This window comes from Mobula birostris, chromosome X (genome assembly GCF_030028105.1).
Source record: "Mobula birostris isolate sMobBir1 chromosome X, sMobBir1.hap1, whole genome shotgun sequence".
In the NCBI taxonomy this organism is placed as follows: Eukaryota; Metazoa; Chordata; class Chondrichthyes; order Myliobatiformes; family Myliobatidae; genus Mobula; species Mobula birostris.
Window position 1 is genome coordinate 56,695,557 of NC_092402.1, and position 26,706 is coordinate 56,722,262.

General features: G+C 41.9%; 1 protein-coding gene across 3 annotated transcripts in view; it reads right to left on the reverse strand.

Annotated features, from left to right (window-relative positions):
* Positions 1-6,113: 6,113 nt before the first annotated feature.
* Positions 6,114-26,706, reverse strand: part of LOC140191427 (Golgi reassembly-stacking protein 2-like) — a 55,575-nt gene continuing 34,982 nt past the window's right edge. For all 3 annotated transcript variants that reach the window (XM_072248844.1, XM_072248842.1, XM_072248843.1), the window contains 4 exons: positions 25,810-25,930; positions 16,911-16,997; positions 8,517-8,642; positions 6,114-7,612 (listed from right to left, as the gene is read on the reverse strand). In XM_072248844.1, coding sequence (XP_072104945.1) covers positions 7,401-7,612; positions 8,517-8,642; positions 16,911-16,997; positions 25,810-25,930 — 546 coding nt within the window. In that variant the 3' untranslated portion in view covers positions 6,114-7,400. The remainder of the gene's footprint in view (positions 7,613-8,516; positions 8,643-16,910; positions 16,998-25,809; positions 25,931-26,706) is intronic.

A 26,706-nucleotide genomic window follows, 5' to 3' on the forward strand; every position in this document is an offset into this window, starting at 1 on the left:
GAACGCTGGGCGGAGTCTTTTTGGCAGGATCTGGGAGAAGATGCCATCCCTGTTGCACAAGGTGCATAGTGCAGATGAATGGCTTCAAGGAAGAAGAACCGATATTCCTGTGGGAAACCCATTTGTTCGAGATGAATTTTGAGCGACATTTACAAGGTGCAGTGTGTACATCGAAAGCAACAGCTTCTGGAAGATTTGAGTCCACCCTGCACAAGTGACTGGCTGAATATAACGGACCCCTTTTTCTTTGCTTAATAACTGATTGCTTAAGTTAACATTCTTAAATATGCTTCTTTGTAATTGTATGCAGTGCACGATCTGTTGTTTCTTGCTGAGGGGCAGTAAATCACACAGCATTCACACAAACAGGGGTTTTGGTGGGCAAGACATTTCAACCTCACTAATTTGGTGGGATCAAAGTTGTATACACCCTAGATGTACGAAGCCCGAGAAAGGTGGGTTTCTCACTGCGGAATCTAGCGGCTGTTAGTGGCTTTTTACCCAGTGAAAAGTGGTTTCACCTGTACTTGGCCCATCTCCCCCGTAACCTTTTTCTATGCAGGTATCTTCCAAGTGCTTCTTTAATGTCATCATGGTACCCACATCTACCACTTTGCATATTCCTACGTCCCTCGGGGAGAAGATGAAAGTGGCTCAATATATATCTCGACAACTTGGGTCTGCACCCTAAACAATCTTTGGGTTCTTTGCCCCATCCCCTCTCTCCAGTTTAACACACTTTCTCACTTGAAAGGCCTAATAACCCCCACTGCTCTCCCTACTGATAGTGCCTGATCGGCTGAACATGTCTCACATTCTGTTTTGACCTTTTGATATCCTGCAGAAACCCAGGTTTCCTCCATCCCAGCACAAGAGAAATTTAAACTCACCTCTGCACTAATTTGATTTCATGAAGGTCTTCATCTGGGATTAACAATTAATCTTTTCTAAGGAAGGAGAAATCACAAACACTGTTTGCAATTCCTTTCCTCACACAATATTAACTGGCCTAAAGGTAATCTCACTAAATTTGCAGAACGGGAGGGGGTATTGAACATAGAAATCTACAGCACATTACAGGCCTTTCAACCCACAATGTTGTGTTTACCATGTAATCTACTCTACTCTAGACACCGCCTAGAATTTCCCTAGCACATAGCCTGCCACCGTTCTAAACTCTGTGTACCTATCCAAAAGGCTCTTTTGTATCCGCTTACACCACCACTACCGGCAGTGCATTCCACGCACCCACCCCCCTCTGTGTGAAAAACTTACCCCTAACATCCCCTATTTCCAAGCACCTTAAAGCTATGCCCCCTCGTGTTAGCCATTTCAGCCCTGGGAAAAAGTCTCTGGCTATCCACATGATCAATGCCCCTCAATCTTATACACCTCTAGTCCTCCGTCGCTCCAAGGAGAAAAGGCCAAGTACACTCGACCTGTTCTCATAAGGTATGCCCTTCAATCCAGGCAACATCCTTGCAGGTGTCCTCAGCACTCTCTTTCTATAGTTTCCACATTCTTCCTGTAGTGAGGTGACCAGAACTGAACACAGTACTCCAAGTGGGGTCTGACCAAGGTCTTATACAGCTGTATCATTACCTCACGGCTCTTGAACTCAATCCCACAGTTGATGAAAGCCAACACACCATACACCTTCTTAACAACACTGTCAACCTGTGCAGTAGCTTTGAGAGTCCTATTGACATGAACCCCAAGATCTCTCCGATCCTCCACACTACATCCTTTTATAACAGAGACAGGGAAAAAATTCTTTAGCCAGAGAATGGTGAATTACCTGCCAACTCTTACTCCACCCCTTCATTGCCACGGGTGGCTGTGGAGGCTAAGTCATTGGGTATATTTAAGGCAGAGGATGACAAATTCTTGATTCGTCAGGGCATGAAAGGATACAGGGAGAAGGCAGGAGACTGGGGACCTAGATCTATCTGGATAATTGATCCTGCCATTTAAAGTTATAGGAGTCATAGAGCACAACACAGTAACAGGCCTTTCAGCCCATCTAGTCTGTGCAAATCATTAATCTTAGTCCATCAACCTTCACCCAGACTATACCCTCCTATGTACCTATCCAAATTTCTATTAAATGTTGAAATCAAGCCTGCTTTCAAGTTCCCCCCTAGACATTTCACCTTTTACCCTTAGCCTCTTGTTGTAGTTCCACCCAAACTCAGGTGGAAAAAGCCTGCTTGCATTTACTTTCTTGTACTGCCAATTTTGTCCACGTCTATTAAATCTCCCTCCATCTACTATGCTCTGGGGAATAAAATCCTAACCTACTCAACCTTTCCTTGTGTTTATTTTCTTGGTTTATTTCTTCAGATATAAATATGAATGTTTAGGAGAGTTGAAATGCTCAAATGATCAGCTAAGTGCATGCACAAGTGAAGCCTACCTAATTCAGTGTATAAAACCAACATAAATCTCATGAATTTGTTTAACCAAGATCATGATTGGACCAATACTATTTTGCAGCGCAAACAGCTTCAGACTGATGGTTATAAATTCAGCTTGTACTCAGTGGAGTTCTCATCTGATTAGAAGATGGGTTCAAAACTTAGCTGAGGGCTTGATGTCCAAGGCTCCTTCTTGGGCTGGGAATTGCAACCCACATCTAGCTGGAAGATCATACTAATTTCACCAAAACATTATTAGAGATGGACAACCCTTCAGTAATAGCTTTGTAATTTACAGAATGAAGGGTTGCTTGAAGAAATCTTATACTGCAGAAAACACAGGAAATCAATCACCATTTTTATTGATACACTCAAAGCAAATGACTGAATATTTATAAGGGAAATTTCACAGTAAACATTAAACTTTAAGAACATAGTATGACATTAATAAGATGTTAAAAGAACACTTAAAGCCACTGAACTACAATCTGAGTGCTCCCCGAGTAAGTCATTATAACCCTATACTGTATGCTAGATATTGCAATCAGTAGCTCAGAGCCTAATTGGGAAGAGTCCATAGTAAACCAGGTTGTTGTCACAATGACACACTGCTGGTCACAAAGAAATAAACAATATGATTGCCAATGATACTAGGCACAAATCACTCACTTTATAGAAATACAAGGGGCTTCATACCACTATACAGTATGCCCAGTTTCAAATATAATGATCCTGTATCTGAATAATAAAAAAAAATTAAGGATGATCAAAACTTGAACTGCAAGTCATTTTCTGCACTCAAATAAAGAAAACTGTTCCAGTTCCACAAGATATTTGGTCAGTTTGCATATCTAAACCAGATTCCATTTCAAAAACATATATTCCACATGCATGCAAGGTGTATATCCAACTCTGTGAAGGATTTGTAACAATAGGGGGGCAGCTGAAACTATCATCTCTGGTGTTATTACTTAACAAGTATAGCAAATCTTCAATAGAAAAGGTTTTAAGATTTACATGCTTACAGGCCCAGTGGAGAAAGGAAGAGGAATGAAATGTTTTCCAAAGAACTGCCAAATCTCTCAACTAGCATTCTATTAATACAAACATGAAAGCCCTCTTCTTTCTGAATGAAGGATTGGCTGTTTGGACAGAGGAGTTAAAATGGTTTCCATCATTTCCCTTTTCCGGGGCAACCAGCTTTTATTATTATGGTGAAGGACAAAGCAAGGAAGACACCTCAATGTCTGAACAGCACTGGACCAGATCCACTGTGGATACAAGGCAACAACATCACTTTATACTAGTTTACAAACAGGTGGCGGGAGCCCAGAGAAACTCAACTGCTGACTTGCTTCCTTATCGTGATATTAATTTTCTGCTTATCTATCACATCATCAAAAAGACCAGAAAATGCTGGAAACACTCAGCAAATCAGACCACAGCTGGAGGAAGAGAAACAGGGCCAATGTTTCAGATCAAAGACTCTTCATCAGAACAGATGAGAAAAAAATTTTAAGCTGCAGGGCAGGTGTGTGTCTCTGATAAGGTAAAACTGGGGCAACCATGGGGATAGGATGTAAACAAGGTTATCTGTTCAATGAGTGAATTGGAGCAGTTGGAGAGCAAGAACCTTGTTTAAAACTTATCCCTGTGGTTTTACGTTATCAGACATCCACCCTTCCTGCAGCATAAAAAGTCTATTTTGCCTCTTTCCCAGTTCTGACAAATGTCTTTTGATCTGAAACATCAATTATTTCTCTCTCCACTGATGCTGCTTGACCTGCTGAGTATTTTCAGTGTTTTGTCATTTTTATTTTTATTTTCAGTATTTTTTAAAAAATATTTTCAGGTTATTAATGGGCATGGCTTTGGCCACACTAAAACCTCAAAGAACCTGTTTCAATATTAAATGGAAGCATTTGGAAAAGTTTTGAATACTTTAACAGTGGAAGATCCGATTTGAGAATAAGGAGATAGCAGCACTAATCAATTTTGCGGACTTTGCTGAAAGATTAGTGCAAACCGAAAAAGTGAGAAATCCCATGGATTGACCACAGAAATTTCACCCATCTCCAAACACCTTAATTTAGCATTAATAGAGTGCAATGCTGAACAAAATGTAATCACAATTATATGGTCATAAACTAACACAAATGTGCTTACACCATATTTCTATAGCGCATTCCCCGCACGAGAAATGGTTCAATGCATTCTGCAATACTGTCATTTTTGATTAACTGCTGAATATTGATTAGCATAACTTACCTGGTAGGTTTGAGTTCTTACTAAATCTGGATCAGGCACTAACAGAATGTCAGGGTAAAAAGGAAAACTTGTACCTCTAACCATCCATCTGCAACTAAATCTATACTTGGTAGATCCAAAGAAATGATTCAACTTGACAGAAAGAAGGCAGAAGCAGTTTTGTTTTAAAATACTGCAATTAACTGCTTTGCCTCAAACTTTAATCAACTCTCAGGCCCATGCTCCAACGGAATGCTAGAGCAGTCATTAAAATGTCATACAAAATACTTTTTGTGTTTGGAAAAATATAAGAAACTTAACATGCCAAAAAGATAATGTGTGTGCACCGGAAAACATGGATGGGGAAAAGTCACCTTGTTTGAACATCGAGGTTTCAACAATGTGATCTGATATTTACAGGAATGCAGTGCCGAGTTTGCAATTAGAGTACAAGAATATAAGACAAAGGAGCAGAATTAGGCCATTTGGCCCATTGAGTTGGCTCCGCCATTTCATCATGGCTGACCCAGTTCCCTGTCAGCCCCAATCTCCTGCCTTCTCCCTGTATCCCTTCGTGCTGTGATTAATCAAGAATCTATCAACCTCTGCCTTAAAAATGCCCAATAACTTGGCCTCCACAGCTACCTGTGGCAACGAATTCCAGATTCACCACTCTCTGGTTAAAGAAATTCCACATCTCCATTCTAAATGGATGTCCCTCTATTCTGAAGCTGAATCCTCCGGCTTTATACTCCCCCACCAAAGGAAACATCCAAATTTACTGTCAAGGCCTTTCAACATTTGATAGGTTTCAATGAGCTCCCCCTCTTCATTCTTCTGAATCCAAGTGAGTCTAGGCCCAAAGGCATCAAATGTTCCTCATATGATAATCACAGAATTCTTGAACTTTTTTGAACCTTCTCCAATGTCAGCACATCCTTTCTTAGATAAAGAGCCCAAAACTGCTCACAATGCTCCCAGTGAGGCCTCATCAGTGCTTTATAAATTCTCAACATTACACAAAGTTGCTGGTGAACGCAGCAGGCCAGGCAGCATCTGTAGGAAGAGGTACAGTCGACGTTTCAGGCCGAGACCCTTTGTCAGCACTAACTGAAGGAAGAGCGAGTAAGGGATTTGAAAGTGGGAGGGGGAGGGGTGATCCAAAATGATAGGAGAAGACAGGAGGGAGAGGGATGGAGCCAAGAGCTGGACAGGTGATAGGCAAAAGGGATACGAGAGGATCATGGGACAGGAGGCCCAGGGAGAAGGAAAAGGGGGAGGGGGGAAAAACCCAGAGGATGGGCAAGGGGTATAGTCGGGGGGAGGGGGAGGGGGGGAGGGGGGAGGGGGGGAGGGGGGAGGGGGGAGGGGGGAGGGGGGAGGGGGGAGGGGGGAGGGGGGAGGGGGAGGGGGAGGGGGAGGGGGAGGGGGAGGGGGAGGGGGAGGGGGAGGGGGAGGGGGAGGGGGAGTTAGAGAAGTCGATGTTCATGCCATCAGGTTGGAGGCTACCCAGACGGAATATAAGGTGTTGTTCCTCCAACCTGAGTGTGGCTTCATCTTGACAGTAGAGGAGGCCGTGGATATACATGTCAGAATGGGAATGGGATGTGGAATTAAAATGTGTGGCCACTGGGAGATCCTGCTTTCTCTGGCGGACAGAGCGTAGGTGTTCAGCAAAGCGGTCTCCCAGTCTGCGTCGGGTCTCGCAGATCCACATCCATTCCATTCCACATCCCATTCTGGCATATCTATCCACAGCCTCCTCTACTGTAAAGATGATCAATAAGTGCTGGGCTGATTTGGAAAGGTCAGGTAGGGGCCGAAACATAGTGGCGGGGTCCAGGCTGAGAGCATATCGATGCAACAGGGCTCAGGACAACTCGATACTTGGACGATTTAAAGGCTGGGCCAGATGGATTAAAAAGGCAGAGTGCCGGGATCAGAAGTGAGGGTCGGGCTGGTTCTGCCCAGTGCTCTGGAATGCTTACTCCACTATGTGCTGAATTGAGGCAGAGACTGTAGCTATGGGCCTGCTCCAGGGTTTGTGTCTGTGCGCTCCACAACATTTACTCTGCAATGTGCTGAACTGAGGCTGAGACTATGGTTGTGGGACTGCTCCGGGTTTCGTGTCTGCCGGTTCCGCGACATTTACTCCACTCTTTGCTGAACTGAAGCTGAGGCTGCGGGCCTGCTCCGGCCGCTCTGAGCTTAGTGTCTGCGGATTCTGCACTGTTTACTCCGTTAACATGCTGAACTGAGGCTGTGGGCCTACTTTGGCTGCTGCAGGCTTCATGTCTGAGGACTCTTCTGTTCTAAATGCTATTTGCTTACTTTTATTGTTTGCATAATTTGTTTCTCTCCCTCTCCACTTTGGATGTTTGTCAGTTTTTTAAAAAAATTGGTTCTTTTGGGTTTATTGTTTTGTGGCTGCCTGTAAGGAGATGAATCTCAAGGTTATATAATGTATACATACTTTGATAATAAATGTACTTTGAATTTTGATTGTCATGCTGCTAGAGTCAGACTGACAACTACATACACATTGCTAGATTGGGAAGCCTTACTCATTTATTAAAAGTAGGTTGGATTCTATTCAGTTAGAATTGTGGCAGTGCTACTCGCGTTGGGGTAGGCTTCCCTCAGTAGTTTATTAGTGCTTTCTGAACAGATTATACCTTCTGGCAGCTTCATTACAAGTGCGGAAGACAACTTTTCATCTCAGCCTCTGGGAAGAGACTATTTCTGAGCTACAGCAGGTGTGGAATCCAAGACTTTACTCCACTGAGAGTGGAAAGGTATTGTCATATTCTCTGATGAAGTTGAATGGCTGGGGCAAACTGGTGGTGCTGTAGAGAAAGCTGGAAGCACAGGAGCTGTGCCAAGATTTGCAGGAGGGAGGTTGGATGAAACCAGATGCGGTACTGGACTGGCAGCTGACAAGGATGAATCTGAAACAAAAAGCAACCAGTTAAAAAAAGGACACCAAAATCAAGGCTACAGAGGATGCACATCTAACACAAAGCAGTGGGAAGTACAGTCAGGTCCACACCTCGCACAAGTCCAAAACTATCCTGCTATTATAGCATCTTCACCATTTCACGATGATTAGTTCTACTATTTCATGCCAGAACTTGCAGAGACTAGGATTTAAATATGAAATGTAGAATCTGTGAAAGGAGAGACTGTACCGAAAGACCCAACCGCTAACCACAACCACCACTTACTCCTTAGGAGAACATTATACTTATCCACATATTTTGCTGCAGTGTGGACATGGATTGACCTCTATAGCTACGCGAGGACCCACCAATAGGCAAATTCCTTAGGAGAACATAGCACTCTATACTACTACTACTACTGATACTACTGGGTTTAATTGGCAAGATTGCAGACGACATAAAAACTGGCAGTGTTGTTGAAAACCAGGAGGATCGCATTAGGCTACAGAACAATATTGTTCAGTTGGTAAGACCCAATCGCAAATGGATTTTAATTCTGACAATTACAAAGTGATGTACTTGGGAAGGAATAATAAGGAATGAATACTAGGGCCCTAGGGAGGAACAGTGAGACCTTGGTGTACAGGTCAAAGATCTGAAGGCGGCAGCACAAGTAGACAAGACAGTAAAGATGACATAAAAAGCCTGCCTTCAACAGCTGGGGCACAGAGCAGGGAGGTTATGGCACTACTTTATAAAACACTGGTTTGGACATAGCTGGAATATTGTGCTCAGTTGTGGTTACTAAACAATATGAAGAACATGCTAGCAATGAAGAGGGTTAAGATTCACCAGGGACTTTGCCTAGGACAGAACACTTCATTTATGAGGAGAGATTGGATAGGCGTTTTACCTGTAGATGCAGGCACAGGATTTTCTCCTATCCCTGGCGATGATCCCATGGAAAGGCTGGGAAAAGCCACATTCAGATTTGGAAAATTAGGCAAGTTGGTAAACACAGCTGGTGCGGTTATCATACCTGGGGGGGGGGGGGAGAGGAGAAAGAGAGCAAACTGAACTACCACGCTTCTAAACAGAAGAACAAGAGCAAAAACGTGTAAGCTTAAAGTCAACTGTGAGAATTGCAATGGATTTGCTTTCCAGTCATTAACTGAAAGGTGGCTTTAACATTTTAGCAAAAGGCATTACATTGCATGGAGAAATTTCTACAAACAACAGACAGTAGAAAACCATGCATGCTGCCTAGTTACCAAAGTAGTTTACAGAGAATCTAACCGTAATCTAGCCATCTTCATTAGTATAAACAGCAGAGAGGAAACTATGGTTTTTGATTCTTAAAAAAAAATTAACTGGTAAATTGGTTTATTGTCACATACAGAGGTATAGCAGAAATCTTTTGCATGCCATCCATAAAGATCATTTCATCACATCAGTGCACGGAAAAAGAGCAGAATAAAGTGATACAGTTACAGACAAAGTGCAGTACAGGAAGACAATAATCTGCAAGGCTATGACAAAGTATCTTGTGAGGTCAAGAGACCATCTTAGCATATGAGGGGTCTGTTCAATAGTATAGCAGTGGGATAGAAATTGTCCTTAAGCCCCAAGGTATTACAGGCATATTTGTATGACAGTTGAAGGCAAACCAAAACTTATGCTGACTGGCACTGTTGGGGATCATTCTGGGGTTATGAAATTATGGAAAACAATTAGGGATTAACTAAACTGAGAACCAGTCTTCAGGAAAATAAAACCTCTACAGAATTTATCTTCCAAGTGTTACTTCATGGCTTTCTGTTCTATTGAAACTATATAGGGGGAAGACATAGTTCCTACTACTGTATTACCACATTGTTAAAGGTGTATTCCTGCCACTTAGTGCACAGTTAAGGACAAATCTGTTTGTCACTTAACTTTCCAGTTAGTTGTATTTTCATTGCACCATCTCTCCACACTGTAACAAGTGTATATTTTGGGTATCTAGGGACTTTTGGAACAAACAACAGTAGTTGGGATGTGCTACGACTGTAAGTATGCAATTCTGTAAGTTTACCCATCTTCCAAACGTTAAACTTAGGTAGCTGATTATAGCAAATGAAACTGCAGTTAATCATTTATTGCTATCTTTGTGTTAGAGCATCTGAACATCAGGCCAGTTCCCAGCACAGCATTTCCATTAGTCCCAGTCCCCTCTCTTTACTCCTCTGTACCCCTGTGACTTGTTCTCTCTCACAAGCCCATCAACTCCTTGATTCTTTTGCCACTTACAACAAGGAGTGATTTGCAGCATCCAATTAACCTACCAGAATATCGCTGGGATGTGGGAAGAAACCAGAGGAAGCCCACACAGGAAGAATGTGCAAAACTCCACAAAGACAGCACTAGATGTCAGGACAAAACCAGGTCTTTGGGAGATGTGAGGAAGCAAAACTAACAGCAATACCACTGCTTGGTATATGGGGATGGGAACTGGACTGATAGGGCTGAGGATGGGGCAGCTGGTTTACAAAAAGAGGCAGAGTGTAGTGAGACTGAGCAAAGAGAGGCTGATGATAGGGCAAAAATCATAGTGAACAGGATGAGTTGCAACGTACAAGGAAACAAAATCAAAGAGGATGATACAAGACAATGTGTCATATCTGAATGCATGCAGTATACAGAATAAGGTAGATGAATTTGTAGCACAGTTACAAATTGGAACACATGATGTTGTGGGCATCACTGAGTCATGGCTGAAAAAAATCCAGATAAGTGAGATATGGTTCATTTTGGTAGGTCAAATATGATGGCCGAATATAGTATTAATGGTAAGACTATATTGTGGAGGATCAGAGGGATTTTGGGGTCCGAATCCATAGAACATTCAAAGCTGTTGCACAGGTTGACTGTGTTTAAGGTCTTCATCAATCGTGGGATTGAGTTTAGGAGGAGAGAGGTAATGTTGCAGCTATATACGACCCTGGTCAGACCCCACTTGGAGTACTCTGCTCAGTTCTGGTTGCCCTACTGCAGGAAGGATGTGGAAACCATAGGAAGAGTGCAGAGGAGATGTACAAGAATGTTGCCTGGATTGGGGAGCATGCCTTATGAGAATAGGTTGAGTGAACTCGGCCTTTTCTCCTTGGAGCGACGGAGGATGAGAGATGACCTGATAGAGATGTACAAGATGATGAGAGGCATTGATCATGTGGATAGTGAGAGGCATTGATCAGGTGGATAGTCAGAGGCTTTTTCCCCAAGGCTGAAATGGCTAGCACGAGAGTGTGCAGTTTTAAGGTGCTTGGAAGTAGGTACAGAGGAGATGTCAGGGGCAAGTTGTTTTTTGTTTAAATGCAGAGAGTGGTGAGTGCGTGGAATGAGCTACCAGCGATGGTGGTGCAGGCGGATACGATAGGGTCTTTTAAGAGACGCCTGGACAGGTATATGGAGCTCAGAAAAATAGAGGGCTATGGGTAACCCTAGGTAATTTCTAAGGTAAGGACATGTTCAGCACAGCTTTGTGGGCCGAAGGGCCTGTATTGTGCTGTAGGTTTTCTATGTTTCTATGATTCTAGCTGGGAGTTTAATGTCCAAGGATACACATTGTATTGAAAAGACAGGCAGGTAGGCCGAGGTGGTGGGGTGGTTCTGTTGGTAAAAAATTAAATCAAATCATTAGAAAGTGGTGACATAGGATCAGAAGGTATAGAATCGTTGTGGGTAGAGCCAAGAAACTGCAAGGATAAAAAGACCCTGATGGGAGTTATATACAGTCCTCCAAACAGTAGTAAAGATGTGGTCTACAAATTACAATGGGAGATAGAACTACTACTACGTCGACTCAGGCCTAGGGGGCCGGCGTCGGACACGATGACGGACTCTCTACTTCTCCCTCTCCCTCATCATGAGGGAGATAGAAAATGTGTGTCAAAAAGGCAAAGTTATGATAGCCATGGGGGATTCCAATATTCAGTTAATTACGAAAAAAAATCAGGTTGATGCTAGATCCCCAAAAGGCTAAATTTGTAGAATGCTTACGAGATAGCTTTTTAAGAGCAGCTCATGGTGGAGCCCACTAGGGGATCAGCTATGCTGGATTGGGTGCTGTGCAATGAACAGGAACTGATTAGAGTGTTTAAGGTAAAGGAACCCTCAGGAGGCAGTTATCATAATATGATAGAATTCACCCTAAAATTTGGAGAGCTAAAGTCAAATGCATCAACATAAAAGCCAAAGAAAGGGCATATAATAGAGCAAAAATTTGTGGTAAGTTAGAGGATTAGGAGACTTTTCAAAACCAAAAGGGAACTGAAAAAGTCATAAAGAAGGAAAAGATGGAATACAAAGGGAAGCTAGTCAATAATATTAAAAAGGATACCAAAAGTTTCTTCAGATATATAAAGTATAAAAGAGGGGTGAGAGTAGATATTGGACTGCTGGCAAGTGATGCTGGAGTAGTAGTAATGGGGGAAACAAGGAAATGTCAGACAAACTGAATAAGTATTTTGCATCAGTCTTCACGGTGGAAGATACTAGCAGTATGACAGAAATTCAGGAGTGTCAGAGGGCAGATGTGTGTGAAGGTGCCATTACAAGGGAGAAGGTGCTTGAGAAAAAAAGGTCTGAGAATAGATAAGTCACCTGGACCAGATAGCCTACATCTACACCCAAGGGTTATGAAAGAGGTGGCTGAAAAGAATATAGAGGGATTAGTAATGATCGTTCAAGAATGAATGGATTTTGGCATTGTTCCAGAGAACTAGAAAATTACAAACGCAAACAGGAATTCTGCAGATGCTGGAAATTCAAGCAACACACATAAAGGTTGCTGGTGAACGCAGCAGGCCAGGCAGCATCTCTAGGACGAAGGGTCTCGGCCTGAAACGTCGACTGCACCTCTTCCTAGAGATGTTGCCTGGCCTGCTGCGTTCACCAGCAACTTTGATGTGTGTTGCCAGAAAATTACAAATGTCACTCCACACAAGAAGAGAGAGAGGCAGAAGAAATAAAACTACAAGCATTAGTCTGACCTCAATGGTTGGTAAGATGTTGGAATTGATTGTTAGGGATGTGATTTTGGGGTTATTGGAGGCACATGATAACACAGGCCATAGTCTTCTCTTCCTCCACTATCTTCCTCCGTCTCCGCCGCATCTGCTCTCAGGATGAGGCTTTTCACTCCAGGATGAAGGAGATGTCCTCCTTTAAAGAAAGGGGCTTCCCTTCCTCCACCATCAACTCTGCTCTCAAACGCATCTCCCCCATTTCACGTACATCTGCTCTCACTCCATCCTCCCGCCACCCCACTAGGAATAGGGTTCCCCTTGTCCTCACCTACCACCCCACCAGCCTCCGGGTCCAACATATAATTCTCCGTAACTTCCGCCACCTCCAACGGGACCCCACCACTAAGCACATCTTTCCCTCCCACCACCCCCACTGCTTTCCGCAGGGATCGCTCCCTACGCGACTCCCTTGTCCATTCGTCCCCCCCATCCCTCTCCACTGATCTCCCTCCTGGCACTTATCCTTGTAAGCGGAACAAGTGCTACACATGCCCTTACACTTCCTCCCTCACCACCATTCAGGGCCCCAGACAGTCCTTCCAGGTGAGGCAACACTTCACCTGTGAGTCAGCTGGGGTGATATACTGTGTCCGGTGCTCCCGGTGCGGCCTTCTATATATTGGCGAGACCCCACGCAGACTGGGAGATCGTTTCGCTGAACACCTATACTCTGTCCGCCAGAGAAAGCAGGATCTCCCAGTGGCCACGCATTTTAATTCCACGTCCCATTCCCATCCTGATATGTCTATCCACAGCCTCCTCTAATGTAAAGATGAAGCCACACTCAGGTTGGAGGAACAACACCTTATATTTCGTCTGGGTAGCCTCCAACCTGATGGCATGAACATTGACTTCTCTAACTTCCATAAATGCCCTACCTCCCCCTCGTACTCCATCCGTTATTGCCCATCCTCTGGACTTCCCCCCTCCCCCTTTCTTTCTCCCTAGGCCTCCCATCCCATGATCCTCTCATATCCCTTTTGCCAATCAACTGTCCAGCTCTTGGCTCCATCCCTCCCCTTCCTGTCTTCTCCTATCGTTTTGGATCTCCCCCTCTCCAATCTCTTACTAGCTCTTCTTTCAGTTAGTCCTGACGAAGGGTCTCGGCCCGAAACGTCGACTGTACCTCTTCCTATAGATGCTGCCTGGCCTGCTGCGTTCACCAACAACTTTTGTGCGTGTTGCATAGTCGGCATGGTTTACTTAAGAAAAAATCTTGCCTGACAAATCTATTGGAATTCCTTGAAGTAGTAACAAGCAGGATAGACAAAGTAGAATTGATGGATGTTGGGTACTTCGATTTTCAGACCCTTGACAAGGTGCCAACGAGGTTGCTTACCAAAAGTCCATGCTATTATGGGAAAGATACTAGCATGGACAAAGCAAGAGGCAAAGAGTGGGAATTAAGGGAGCCGTTTTTGATTGGCTAGTGACTAGTGGTGTTCCATAGGGGTCTGTTTTGGGACTTTTTTTTTTACATTGTATGTCAATGATTTGGATGATGGAATTGATGGCTTTGTTGCCAAGTTTGTGGACAATACGAGATGGGTGGATTGGCAGGTAGTTTTGAGGAAGTAGAGAGGCTGCAGAAGGATTTAGACAGATTAAGAGACTGGGCAAGAAAGTGGTAAATGGAATAGAGTGTCAGGAAATGTATGGTCATGCACTTTGCTAGAAGAAATAAAAGCATAGACTCTTTTCTTAATGGTGAAAAAATTCAAAAATCTGAGGTACAAAGTGACTTGGGAGTCCTCATGCAAGATTTCCTAAAGGTTAATTTGCAGGTTAAGTCTGTGGTGAGGAAGGCAAATGTGATGTTAGCATTCATTTCGAGAGGAATAGAATATAAAAGCAAGGACGCAATGTTGAGGCTTTATAAAGCATTCGTGAAGCCTCATTTGGAGGACTGAGAGCAGTTTTAGGCCCCTTATCAAAGAAAGAATGTGCTGACATTGGAGAGGGTTCAAAGGAGGTTCACAAAAATGATTCCGCGATTGAAAGGCTCATCATATGAGGAGCATCCGATGGCCCAAAGCCATCACTGGAATTCAGAAGAATGTGAGGGAATCTCATTAAAACCTATTGAATGTTGATAGGCCTCGACAGAATAGATTTGGAGAGGATGCTTCCTATGGTGGGTGTGTCTAAGACCAAAGGACATAGGCTCAGAATAGAGGGACATCCATTTAGAACTGAGATGAGGAAATTCTTTAGCCAGAGAGTGGGGAATCTGTGGAATTTGTTGCCACAGACGGCTGTGTGTCAAGTCGTTAGGTATATCCAAGGCAGAGGTTGATAGATTCTTGATTAGTCAAGGCATGAAGGGATACGGGAAGAAGGCAGGAAATTAGGGCTGAGGGTGAGATGGATCACCCATGATGAAATGACAGAGCAGATTCAATGGACTAAGTGAATTGCTCCTACTGTATATCTTATGGTCTTATAGCTAGTCACTCTGTTACCCTTGTGGATGAACAAGGGCCACAAGATAGGAGCATCAAACAGGTTACAGTGGTATTAAATAAAAGGAAATGACTCAGCATGGGAATTCAGTGGGGTGTAGAAAGGCAGAGAAGAGGGGATACTGGCAATTCTTTTGGAATTGTGGTAACAGGAGGTTTTTAAATAGAAGAATGTTCCATCTATTGAGCCAAAAAGTCCTAAATAGTTTTGATGCGTTTCAAGCATCATAGAGCACATTTCAGAATGACAGAAAAATGTTTCAGAATGGAAGCAGCTTGTTAAGTGCAAGGTAACTATATAGCAAAGGTTTCAATCATGTAAAAAGAAATTAGAGAGCAGTAACACTTGGATTAGTAGAGGAGGAAAGACAAAAGCAGGAAAATAAAACAGTTATTGAAAGGTGCCATATACTAACCTGGACAAAGATAAGGGAAATCAAGTCTTGCTAAACACCAGAAATAAAAAGCAGAGCATGTCCGGCTTTAACAACTGTAACAGGAAATTGTTTACAGAGTGGAAGATAAAGATATCCAGTTACAGTATTATTCAGAGGGCAGAATGGGCAATAAGGGGGAAGTAAGATCATTGGAGAAAAAGAGGAAATACATGCTGTAAAGAGGACCAATGTTCAGAGATTCAGACTAGGGTCATATTTAAAGATTAAAGGTGGTGTTCCAAAGAGGGAAACAGAAGAGGAAATGTGCAGATCAGGAATGTATATAGAAATAACAAAATTATTGTTCAAAAATTCTGGCATACAGCATCGCAGTAGAAGAAATAGCAGCAGTAGGCCTTTTAGCCCTTCAAGCATGCTTTGCTATTCAAAGATCATGACTGATCTACCACTACCAAGTCAATTTCTTGCACTCAAGTCTGTACCCCTTGGTACTGGACTCCTCAAGCAGATCTGCAGCCTATTGACTGCTGCAGTACGGGAGCAAGTGAGAAAAGGAATGGAATCCTGTTCACAGGATTTTCTCCTCAAACAGAGTGAGTATCCCTACAGGGGCAGTGGGATTGTCAGAGGAGTGAGGAGTCCTAAGCAGCGAGTGATCTCTTTGGGAGCAGTGACCAAGAGACAAGGTCTGAGGACCACATACAAAACCAGTGCACTAAGCTGGACCAGAGCGGATGTTAGAAAGCTGAAATACGAGGTAGAAGGGGTGAAGTGAAAAGAAAGTGGGGATTTTGATTTTTTTTTAAAAAAAATTATAAAAGAAGATTGTGAAAGGACACTATTTCAAGTTTCACATTAGGATGGATAAACAAGGTCAAAGAGAATAAGTAAACAGAATGAGAATATCCTTTGTTTACCCATACATGGAGCAAACAAAAGTCTTATTAGATATGATGACAGATCAAGCTGATTAAAATTGTGAAGAAATAGAAATGCCATATCCATGTTTGGAAACAGTTAATGTGTGGTATGTTGGTATCATCCACTCTCTCCCTCTATCTGTGAATTTTCCCCTTCCTGTATCTCAACAGGAATAACCCCTTTTAAAAAAAAATCAACAAATACCATTGCAGTGTCAACTTAACAGCATTCTTTGATGCAGCAATATTTTGGTGGTCCACAGGAAGATGGAGTACAAAAATGGGAAAACCAAAGACACAAGGCATGCAATTTTATTGATTAACCTCTGTTAAAAGGTATTAAAAAGTAATTCATTGAAACCTGTGTAGATTACACTGTATAATGAATAAAGAACCAGATAGACCAAGCAGCTAAGTGACAAAATCTATTCAAATTGCATAATGTATTTTCATAGGCTTACCTGGCATGGTACTGGAAATAGATGCATTCGCTAATGACACAGTGAAAGGTTCCTTCAAAGGAGGAAACAATGGAACTCCCACAGAACCTGTAAGGAAGACAGTTAGCATTTAAGTTCTGCAGAGGGAAGCATGCCATATTATAACATATTTGATTCAAGTATTATTGATAATTTAAAGGTTTCATTGTGATTTGACATTGAAGCCCTTTCAAAAGCTTTCCACCTGCATTTGATATTGTCTAGATCAGACAGTTAAAACGCAAACTGGTCTCTTCCACTTGACTGGTTTTAATTTTTTTTTAAAAAAACAAGGCTAACAAGCAGCAGGTGAGTGGCAAAACAAGACTTCAATGAATACAGCTTCTTACATCAGGATACTAGCATAGGGAGAGGATGTTCAGCCCATAAGAATATTCCTTTGAAAAGCAATCAAGTCAGTCCCTTTCCCTTCACTTTTCCCTGTATTCTTGCATGCCTTCTCTTTTAAGAATGTTGCAATTCACTTTTGGGAGATTCCATTTTATCTCTACTCACCACCCTCAAGCAGGACATTTAATTACTAAACCAATCACTATGCAAAAATGTTTTCCATCATATCACTTCTAGTTCTTCCACCAATTAATTAAACTTGTGCCCTCCGTCACTGTCTTTTCAGTCACAGTTGAGAGTTTATAATTACTATAAACTATCTTATTATATTAGCCACTATTGGCACCACGGTAGTGTAACAGTTAGTGTGACACTATTATAGCTCGGGGTTTTCCAGCATTTGGAGTTCATTTCCAGCACTGCTCTGTAAGGAGTGTCTATACATACTCCCCATGCAATGTGTGGGTTTTCCAGGTGCTCCGGTTTCCTCTCACAGTCCAAAACTATACTGGATAGGTTAATTGGTCATTGTAAATTATCCTGTGATTAGGGTAGGGTTAATAGAGTTTGTTGGTGGTTTCCAAATCTGTTTCCAATTTCAAACCTCTCTGGCATACAGTGTTGCAGTAGAAAAATAGCAGTAGGCCATTTGGCCCTTCAAGCCTGCTTTGCTATTCATAAAGATCATGACTGATCTACCACTATAATGTCATTTTCCAGTATTATGCACGTGTTCCAAGTCTGTAACCCTTGGCATTGGTCTCCTCAGCCAGAGTAAGTATTCTCCCTGCATCCAGCCTTTCAAGCTGTGTAATAACTTTGTACATTTCAGTGATATCACCTCTCATTCTCCTACACTGGAGAATACAGGTTTAATTTACTGCAAAACCTATAGGTGAATTAATGAAGTGGTAAACCAGAAAGCTAGACTAACAATCCAAAAACACCAATTCAAATTTAGCTCAGCAGCTAGAGAATTTAGCTAATTAAGTATTTAAAGGAAAGCAGTTGTATCCATAATGATGATCATGAAACCATGAGATTACTGTGAGATCAGTGTCATGAACTTTCGCCAGATAAGATTTGCATATCTTATCTGATCGCATCTGCACGTGATTCCAAACTCAGTAACCAGAACTGCCATCTGAAATAGCTTAGCAGGCACTGGTCAACTAAGGAACAGCAATAAATGACACCTTTATCAATGATATCCAGATGCCATGAAGAAATAGCTTTAAAAATATCCTCTGCCTGTACAGATAGGAAGCTAGTCGTGGCTGAGGTATTATTACCTGTTCTGCTCTTCACTGAAATCAAAGCAAATAAAAATAACGCAAACACGAGGAAATCTGCAGATGCTGGAATTTCAAGCAACACACATAAAAGATGCTGGTGAACACAGCAGGCCAGGCAGCATCTCTAGGAAGAGGTACAGTCAACGTTTCAGGCCAAGACCCTTCATCAGGGCTATGTCAAATAAAAATAATTTCTCTGTAAGCACAGAGCCTCTCTGATGCAACAGTGAATAGGGAGAGACGCGCTGCTATTTGGAAAGATCCCGTGGCAAGGAAGCAGCGTATTACTGTGACCTTCACCTCCATGGAGAGAAGTTTAAGACCTAAGACTACAAATACTTTGCTCAGAGGTCTCCAGGAGGGATGTAATGGCTGAAGACTCTCTGGGACTCGGCTCTTCCAAGATCACTGAAGCACCCAATGAATGAGCAGCTGAATGTTAGATTAAGCATTCTGTTGGTTGTATCTGAAGGGCCTTTGGTATTTTGTGTTTTTTTTTAATTACCCAATCCAGCTCCTGATGTCAGCAGACAGCCCTTTAAATACTGAAAAAAAAACAGCATCAAACTAGTGTTATGTACTCCTAGTTCTACAAAGTTGCAGTGCGGAGCTTCAGTCACAGGAATGCCTCAAGAGCTTTATCGTCAATACAATACCAAATCGGACCACAATCAAATTTCTATTTGCCAGTATAATTTAAAAGATAAAATGCAATTCGAGTCCAATAGTCCTTTGTGTTAAATGATGCTTTCTAAATATCACCAAGTAACTTCCCATTCCTGTCAAGATAAATGTCACCAGCAGCAAAAACAGTCAATAACAGCAGTGGAGATCCTGGTGTCCGTGAGTTTGAAAAGATCTAACTTTATTAAACTGTTGCTTTGTTGTGTTCACAAAAGAACCATTGTGGCATGCAACAAGCAAAACCAAGAGCTGAATAATGTGGTTGAGCAATTGACTTCAGTACATCTGATAGCCCCAGGATTAGCAAAGGGCAACATTGTCCTATCAGTGCCAACTGGAAGAGAAACAACTCAAGGTAGAATTGATCTGTGACTAATGGGAACGTTAATGCCATTGCAATTCAAAGATTAGATTCTACTTTGGATTTTATTTATTTAGAGATACAGCACAGAACAGCCCCTTCTTGTCCAACAGACTGCACTGCCCAGCAACCCACCTATTTAACTTGAGGCTAATCACAGTACAATTTACAATGACTGATTTAACTGGTACATCATTGGAATGTGGAAGGAAATTGGAGCACCTGGAGGAAACTCAAACATTCACAGCAAGCAACGTACAATCTCCCTATAGACAGTGTTGGAACTTCAGACTCTTGACGCCCCAAGCTGCAGTAGATGCTAACTCCTACACTACATGGCACCCAACAAATTAGGACTCCCAGACTGTTAAACCACTCCTATATTTAATTACTTTAGTTGGTCTCAATGAACATATCCATTATGTCATAATGCCCCAAGTAAAAAGGAGTTCAACACTAAGTGGGTACAGGACAGGTTAGCTGGTGAGATTTTCAATGCAGCTTTACAAGAAATAGCATAAATACAACAATGTCGCTAAAGTAAGGGAACTAAACCACACTAGATTGATAGCACTTTGACCCAAATCTTACAAGCTGCAGTGAAATTTGACGCATTCTGTGTGGTTTTGTAAAAGGCACAGAGCTGGTTATGTGTATGCATGTTTTTTTTGTCTAAAATTGAGAATTTCCTAAGGCTCAGGAGTCTGAGCAAGATGTTGATAATGCAAGTAAGGAAGCATGTGGATTAAAGAAAGCAAAGACAGGTTAAGTACTTGCATAAATTAAAGACCCTGGGGAAAGACAGAAGAAAAAAGTTCACGAAGAACAAAAGGAACAAATTTCTTAATTAGTGCCTCAAGAAGGGAGATAGGCAGAAGAAAAATTATAGGCCAGTTAGTCTGACCTCTGAGTGGGAAGATGTTGGAGCTGATCATTAAAGATATGGTCTCAGGGTATTTGGGAGTATAATAGGCCGTAGACAGCATAGTTTCCTCAAGGGAAAACCTTGCCTGACAAATCTGTTGGAATTTTTTGAATAAATAAGCAGCAGGATAGACAAAGGAGAATCAGTTGATATTGTGTACTTGGATTTTCAGAAGGCCTTTGGTAAGGTGGCACTCATGAGGCTATCTAACAGGCTACGAACTCATGGTAGTAAAGGAAAGATTCTAGCATGGATAAAGTATTGGCTGACTGGCAGGAGGCAAAGAGTGGGAATAAAGGGAGTCTTTTCTGGTTGGCTTTTGATGACTAGTGGCGTCTCACTGGGGTCTGTGTTGGGACAGATATAGGTCAATAATTTGGATGATGGTATTGATGGCTTTATGGCAAAGTTTGCAGATGATATGAAGATAGGTGGAGGGGCAGGTAGTTTTGAGGAAGTAGAGTGTCTGCAGAAGGACTTAGACTGATAGAAGAATGAGCAAAGAAGTGGCAGATAGAATACAGTGTCAGGAAGTGTATGGTCACTTCCTGTTCAGGATTCCCTAAAATGTTAATTTGCAGGTTGATTCTGTGGTGAAGGCGGCAAATGCGATGTTAGCATTCACTTCAAGAGGACTAGAATACAAAAGCAAGGATGCAATTCGAGACTTTATAAAGCACAGGTGAGGCCTCACTTGGAGTATTGTGAGCAATTTTGTGCCCCTCAACTTAGAAAGGATGTGCTGAATCTGGAGAGTGTTCAAAGGAGGTTCACGAAAATGATTCCAGCTTGTAATATGAAGAGCATTTGATGGCTCTGGGCCTGTATTCACTGGAATTCAGAAGAATGAGGGGTGATCTCATTGAAAGCTATCAAATGGTGAAAGGCTTTGATAGAGTGGATGTTTCCAATGGTAGGAGAGTCCAAGACCACAGAACACAGCCTCAAAAGAGTGGTGTCCTTTTAGAATGGAGAGGATGAGGAGGAATTTCTTTAACCAGAGAGTGGTGAATCTGTGGAATTCTTTGCTGCAGGCAGCTGTGGAGGCCAAGTTTTTATGTATATTTAAGACAGAGGTCAATAGATTCTTGATTGGTCAGGGTCAGGGAAGGAGGCAGAAGATTGGGGATGTGAGGAAAAATGGATCAGCCATGATGAAATGGCAGAGTGACTCGATGGTCCAAATGGCCTAGTTCTGCTCCAATACCTTGTGGTATCAGAAAAGCTGGATAATTAAAATTTTCCAAATCTTTTGGAAAAACACTAATGATGTCAATTGTACGAATAATGAAAAAGAAAAATGTAACAACATAATCAGAGCTTGGAAAACTGAAAAATTAAGACAGCACTTATAGATAAAATTGGCTGCGATAGACAAAAGTAGCATTACATCCTGGATAGATCTGTAGAACAGATAGATCTGCAGATCAGATAATTCTGCAAATTGTAGGGATTTAATCTAAATGCCATTTTAAAGTCATCCATCATACCTACAATGTAAAATGAAAAGTAAATTGCTGTCCACATTTATAATGGAGACTGGTATGTTGTTTCACATCATAGTAACACTTCTGTGATTCAGCTGTTGAGGGAAAATTGAATGGCAGCCTGAAAGTTAATATATGCAGTCTTTAGTACAAGTTTATTGACAAAATGTAATCTAACTAATTAGTTGGGTGTTTATGCAGTTGCAAGTGTGCAATGGGAAAGAAATATGAGCTACCAAGCAGCTACTGTACATTGACAGTTGAACAAAAATATGCACGAAGTTGGAATCTGATTCGAGTCAAAGAATCCAAATAAGTGGATGGCTGTAGGTGAAGTTCAAAAGTAGTGATGGGTGCTGTTACAAGATCAGAGACAAGAACCTAAATTATGAGTGAATAAACTTAGTTGTATCTTCACAGGTGATGGTTTCAACAAAAAAAAAAGTTCAGCCACTTAAATGTGTAAGGATTGAAGATTGAGGACTGTAGATAAATAACTTGGAGGAAGTAGGGCAACGTAATGACAAATCATACAGGAACTAGTGCTGATAGCTTTAACAGATAGGAGAATTCTGAGAGACATCACATATCAGAATCAAGTTGAAAATCACTGGCATATGTTGTGAAATTTGTTGTTCAGATTAGATTAGATAGACACATTAAGAGCAAAAGTGTAACTAGGGCAAGTACAGGGTCAATATGCTTATCTACGTGCGGAGGCATACCAGATGGGTGAGACCTTAATGAATATGACCACAAGACGTAGGAGTGGAATTAGGCCATTCAGCTCATCAAGTCTGCTTCGCCATTTCATCATAGCAGATATATTGTCTTTCAACCTCATTTTCCTGTCTTCTCTCTGTGATCTTTGACACCCTTACTAATCAAGAACCTTTCAGCTTCCGCTTTAAATATCCCAATGGCTTTGCCTTCACAGCCATCTGTGGCAATGAATTCCACAGATTCACTATCCTCTGGCTAAAGAAATTCCTCCTCATCACTGTTCTAAAGGGGCACCCTACTATTCCGAGGCTCTGCCCTCTGGTCCTAGACTCTCACTGTTGAACATCCCCTCCTTCATCCAAGCCTTTCAACATTCAATAGGTTTCAATGAGATCCCTCCTCATTCTTCTAAACTCCAGTGAATACAGGCCCAGAGCCATCAAACACCAATCATATGTTAACCTTTCATTCCCAGGATCATTCTTGTGAACATCCTCTGGTCCTCACCAATGCAAGTCCAGTATTTAAAGCCCATCCCCAATTGCTCAAGGAAGTGGTGGTAATCTGCTTTTCTGAAGCACTGTAGTCTGCGAGACAAAGGTACTCCCACAATGCTGACAGGATTCAGGCCATGCAAAATCTTAGAAAATTGTTCTCAACCAAAGAAGGGGAAAGAAAATAACTTGACCAGGTGAAGCAATATGCAATGAAACAAAATACCAAGTTTAAAAAAAAATACACAGACATACACTGTATATACCAAGTGTCTTAATTCACTGTTGAAAGATTCAAACTGTAATTGACAAATATAGTATTTAGCCATGAGACAGCATTGATGGTCATGAGGCAAACTTGCACTGTAAGGTACATCCATAGTAAAAACAAAAAAGGTACTTTTTCAGAACAAGTACATTATAGATCCTTTCCCAGGTTAGGACATGATTTTGTTCCTGAGAATTCAAACCCAAGCAATTTGCAAGTTGAAAATGCAGCTGACTGGCAATATAATTAAATAAAAACATAGGCCAACAAGGTTAGTGTGTAGCTCAACCAGAAGTTGCCACAAACCGAGTTCCCACAAGCTGCCTATAGTGCCACAGTAGCTGGAAAACCCAACACGGTGGTCTCCTGAATGCTTGTATGTACAGGCTGTACATCCATCGACGTTTGTAACTTGGGAGTTTATTACCTTTCTGAATTATTATCTATAGCTTTATTATCCTCTTGCTGGAAGGCTGCAATACCTGAACAATCCACAAGACAGCATGGGATTTGTTGATGAATAGAAGATTTAAATGTAAAATAACATAACTGGAAGGACAAAAGTCATAGGTCTAGTTGACACATACTAGAACCTAAAGAGAAAGAGGCTTAAATAAAAACTGCCTACAAGTGCCAGATGGAGTGGACCAGCCTTCACTTAATAGGGGCAAAAAGTACAAGGCAAAAAACAAAACTACTGTCAGATACAGCCACGCTCTGTGTTTAAATCCCAGCAAGCAGTGCTAAAATTTGCTCAGTACAGAATCACTTGCAAAATCAAAAAAGGTATGTGCACACAAGACCTATGATAGCTAAACATCCAAAGCACATCACTAGAAAGAAAAACACGAGGAGGTCTGCAATACAGCAAGTTAGAACTAATACAGCAACACCACATAATTTCTACTGTTCATGGAGCATTGCAGCATCAACTTCCAAGTATTAACAGTTGTCTCCTCTGCTCCCACGTTCAGAGCCCTCAGTCTCCTCCACGCCCAATCCAGTTCTGTCAACTGTTCGGCTACTAAAGGTGCTTTCTCTCGTGGCATCTAGTTCCTTGGCCCTTCTTCAGTTTGTCAGATTTGAATGGCAGACAAATCTTCCAAGCACCTCAACCAACTGGCATAGCCAGCACCTGGGAAACAACTGGACAATTCCACTAACCCTGCCAGATTTCCCCAAGCCAATACTGACCAGTGCTGCTTTTGGAGATTTGCATTTACTGATTCAAGCAGATCCATTGCAATTGAATTGGATAGCAGAAGAGCTTGCATTTAGAGCTTGAAAACTGCACAATCTGCAAGGAAGTGAATGATTGAATCCAACCTGCTGAGCGTTTTTAGCCACAAAGACTGGGCATCATGACACAGGAAAGACACTGGATTAGAAAGGGTACAGTACAGATGCACTACAATTAAAAGGTTAAATTAAGATATAATGCTCAGATTATGCCTGTATTCTCTTGAATAGACAGAATGAAAGGGTGATCTAACCCAGCAATTTTAAGATTGATTGGGGGTACAGAGCAAGCAGGGGGGGGGGTATAACCTTAAAATTAAGGCTGGGCTGATCAAGGGTGATGTCAGGAAGCATCTTTCCACACAGGTGTAGAAATCTTGGAACTTGCTCCCCCAAAAAGCAACCTCAGCAAGGGAACAATTTCAAATGGGAACTGAAGGATTATTTTTGGGTAGTAAGGTTTACATAACCAAAGCAGGTTAATGGAGTTGATACAGAGCAGTCATCAAAAGTCAAATGCCAGAACAGGCTTAAGAATCTGAATAACTTATTTTTGTTCCAACAGTCATCCTTAATTGTCTGAGTGGTGGTTAGCTGCCTTCTTGAACCATTATCATTGTGTCATGAAGCTGGTACCACAGTGCTCTCAAGGTGAAAGTTCCAGGATTTTGACTCAATTAGGATGCGTTTCCAAAAGTCAGGATGGTGAGAAGCTTGGTGGGTACATTTTCATGCACTTATTCTTTTGGTTGATGGAAGTTCTGTGTCTGAGAGCCAATTTTCAAAGTGCCTTGGCAGTTGCTTCAGGCTAGAACTTACTGCAGCTACAGTGGACTGATTAAGAAACTGAAAAGATTATAGGAATATGCAGGAGTGGAGTAAGATCTTCCCACATTATTGGCAGTGCTTGTACCCATGATAAGAGTACTGCCGAAATCTCCCTGTTATTTAAAACAGATGATTTCAACAGCACAGGGTGCAAGAGCTGGCACTCCAGAAATCATGTTGAGAAGTACTTGATGTAATTGCACCATTAAAGTATTTCTACCAGTACCTGGTGAGAATGTGCCTGGGACTGAAGTAGATGCTGTTTTCAGCCTGAGATCACTCAGCTCCTTTGGCAGACCTGAGGGCATGTTATTCATTGCAGGAGCACTTGGAGCTGAAAGAGGAACCTACAAAGAAAAGAAACTTTAGAACTTAACCCTAAATGTGTCATCACCAACACGGCACACGAGAGGAAGAACAAGTACGCACATTTTGCTCCAGGCAGAATGGCTTCCAACGCTCACATGTATTCCCTGGGATTTTTTGGTGTCTTAAATAATAACCAATTAATACTCAACTTCTGTGGATTTCACACACAACATCAGACTACATAAAAAACTAACACTGAATAGGAGCAGCTATAAAAACCACAATATCATATTTAGACAGCATAAATCATGGAAGACCTGGCTCTGCTTAAAACTTGCTGCCATAATCAACACCATGGTCCTAATTCACTGCAGAACTGTTACTTGCCCACTGTGCAGAGCATTCTATTTTGCGCTTTGGCACCAATTTGAGCGCAGGTTACTTAATAAAATGCACAATCATACAATGGTACAGTACTAGTAAAGTTCATCTGGCCCACCAAGTCTGTCCCAGATTTTTTGAGAGCAATCCAATTGGTTCCATGCTGCTCTTCATATTCCATCAATTCATGTTGCTCATTTTGCTGCTGGTTCTTTGCCAATGACCTTGGACCTGTCCCCTGGCGTTATCATCCTTCAACCACTGAAACTAAAGTGAAGCTATCCAAACCATGAGTAATTTTCAGTATCTCAAATCTCCTTAGTGTGTTCTGAAGAACAGCAGCTTCACCAAGTTCTCTAGGTACCCACTGTTCTTCATTCCAGAAAAGATTTAACAGTTTAAATCTTTTCTGTACCCTCTTCAAAGCTTTCAC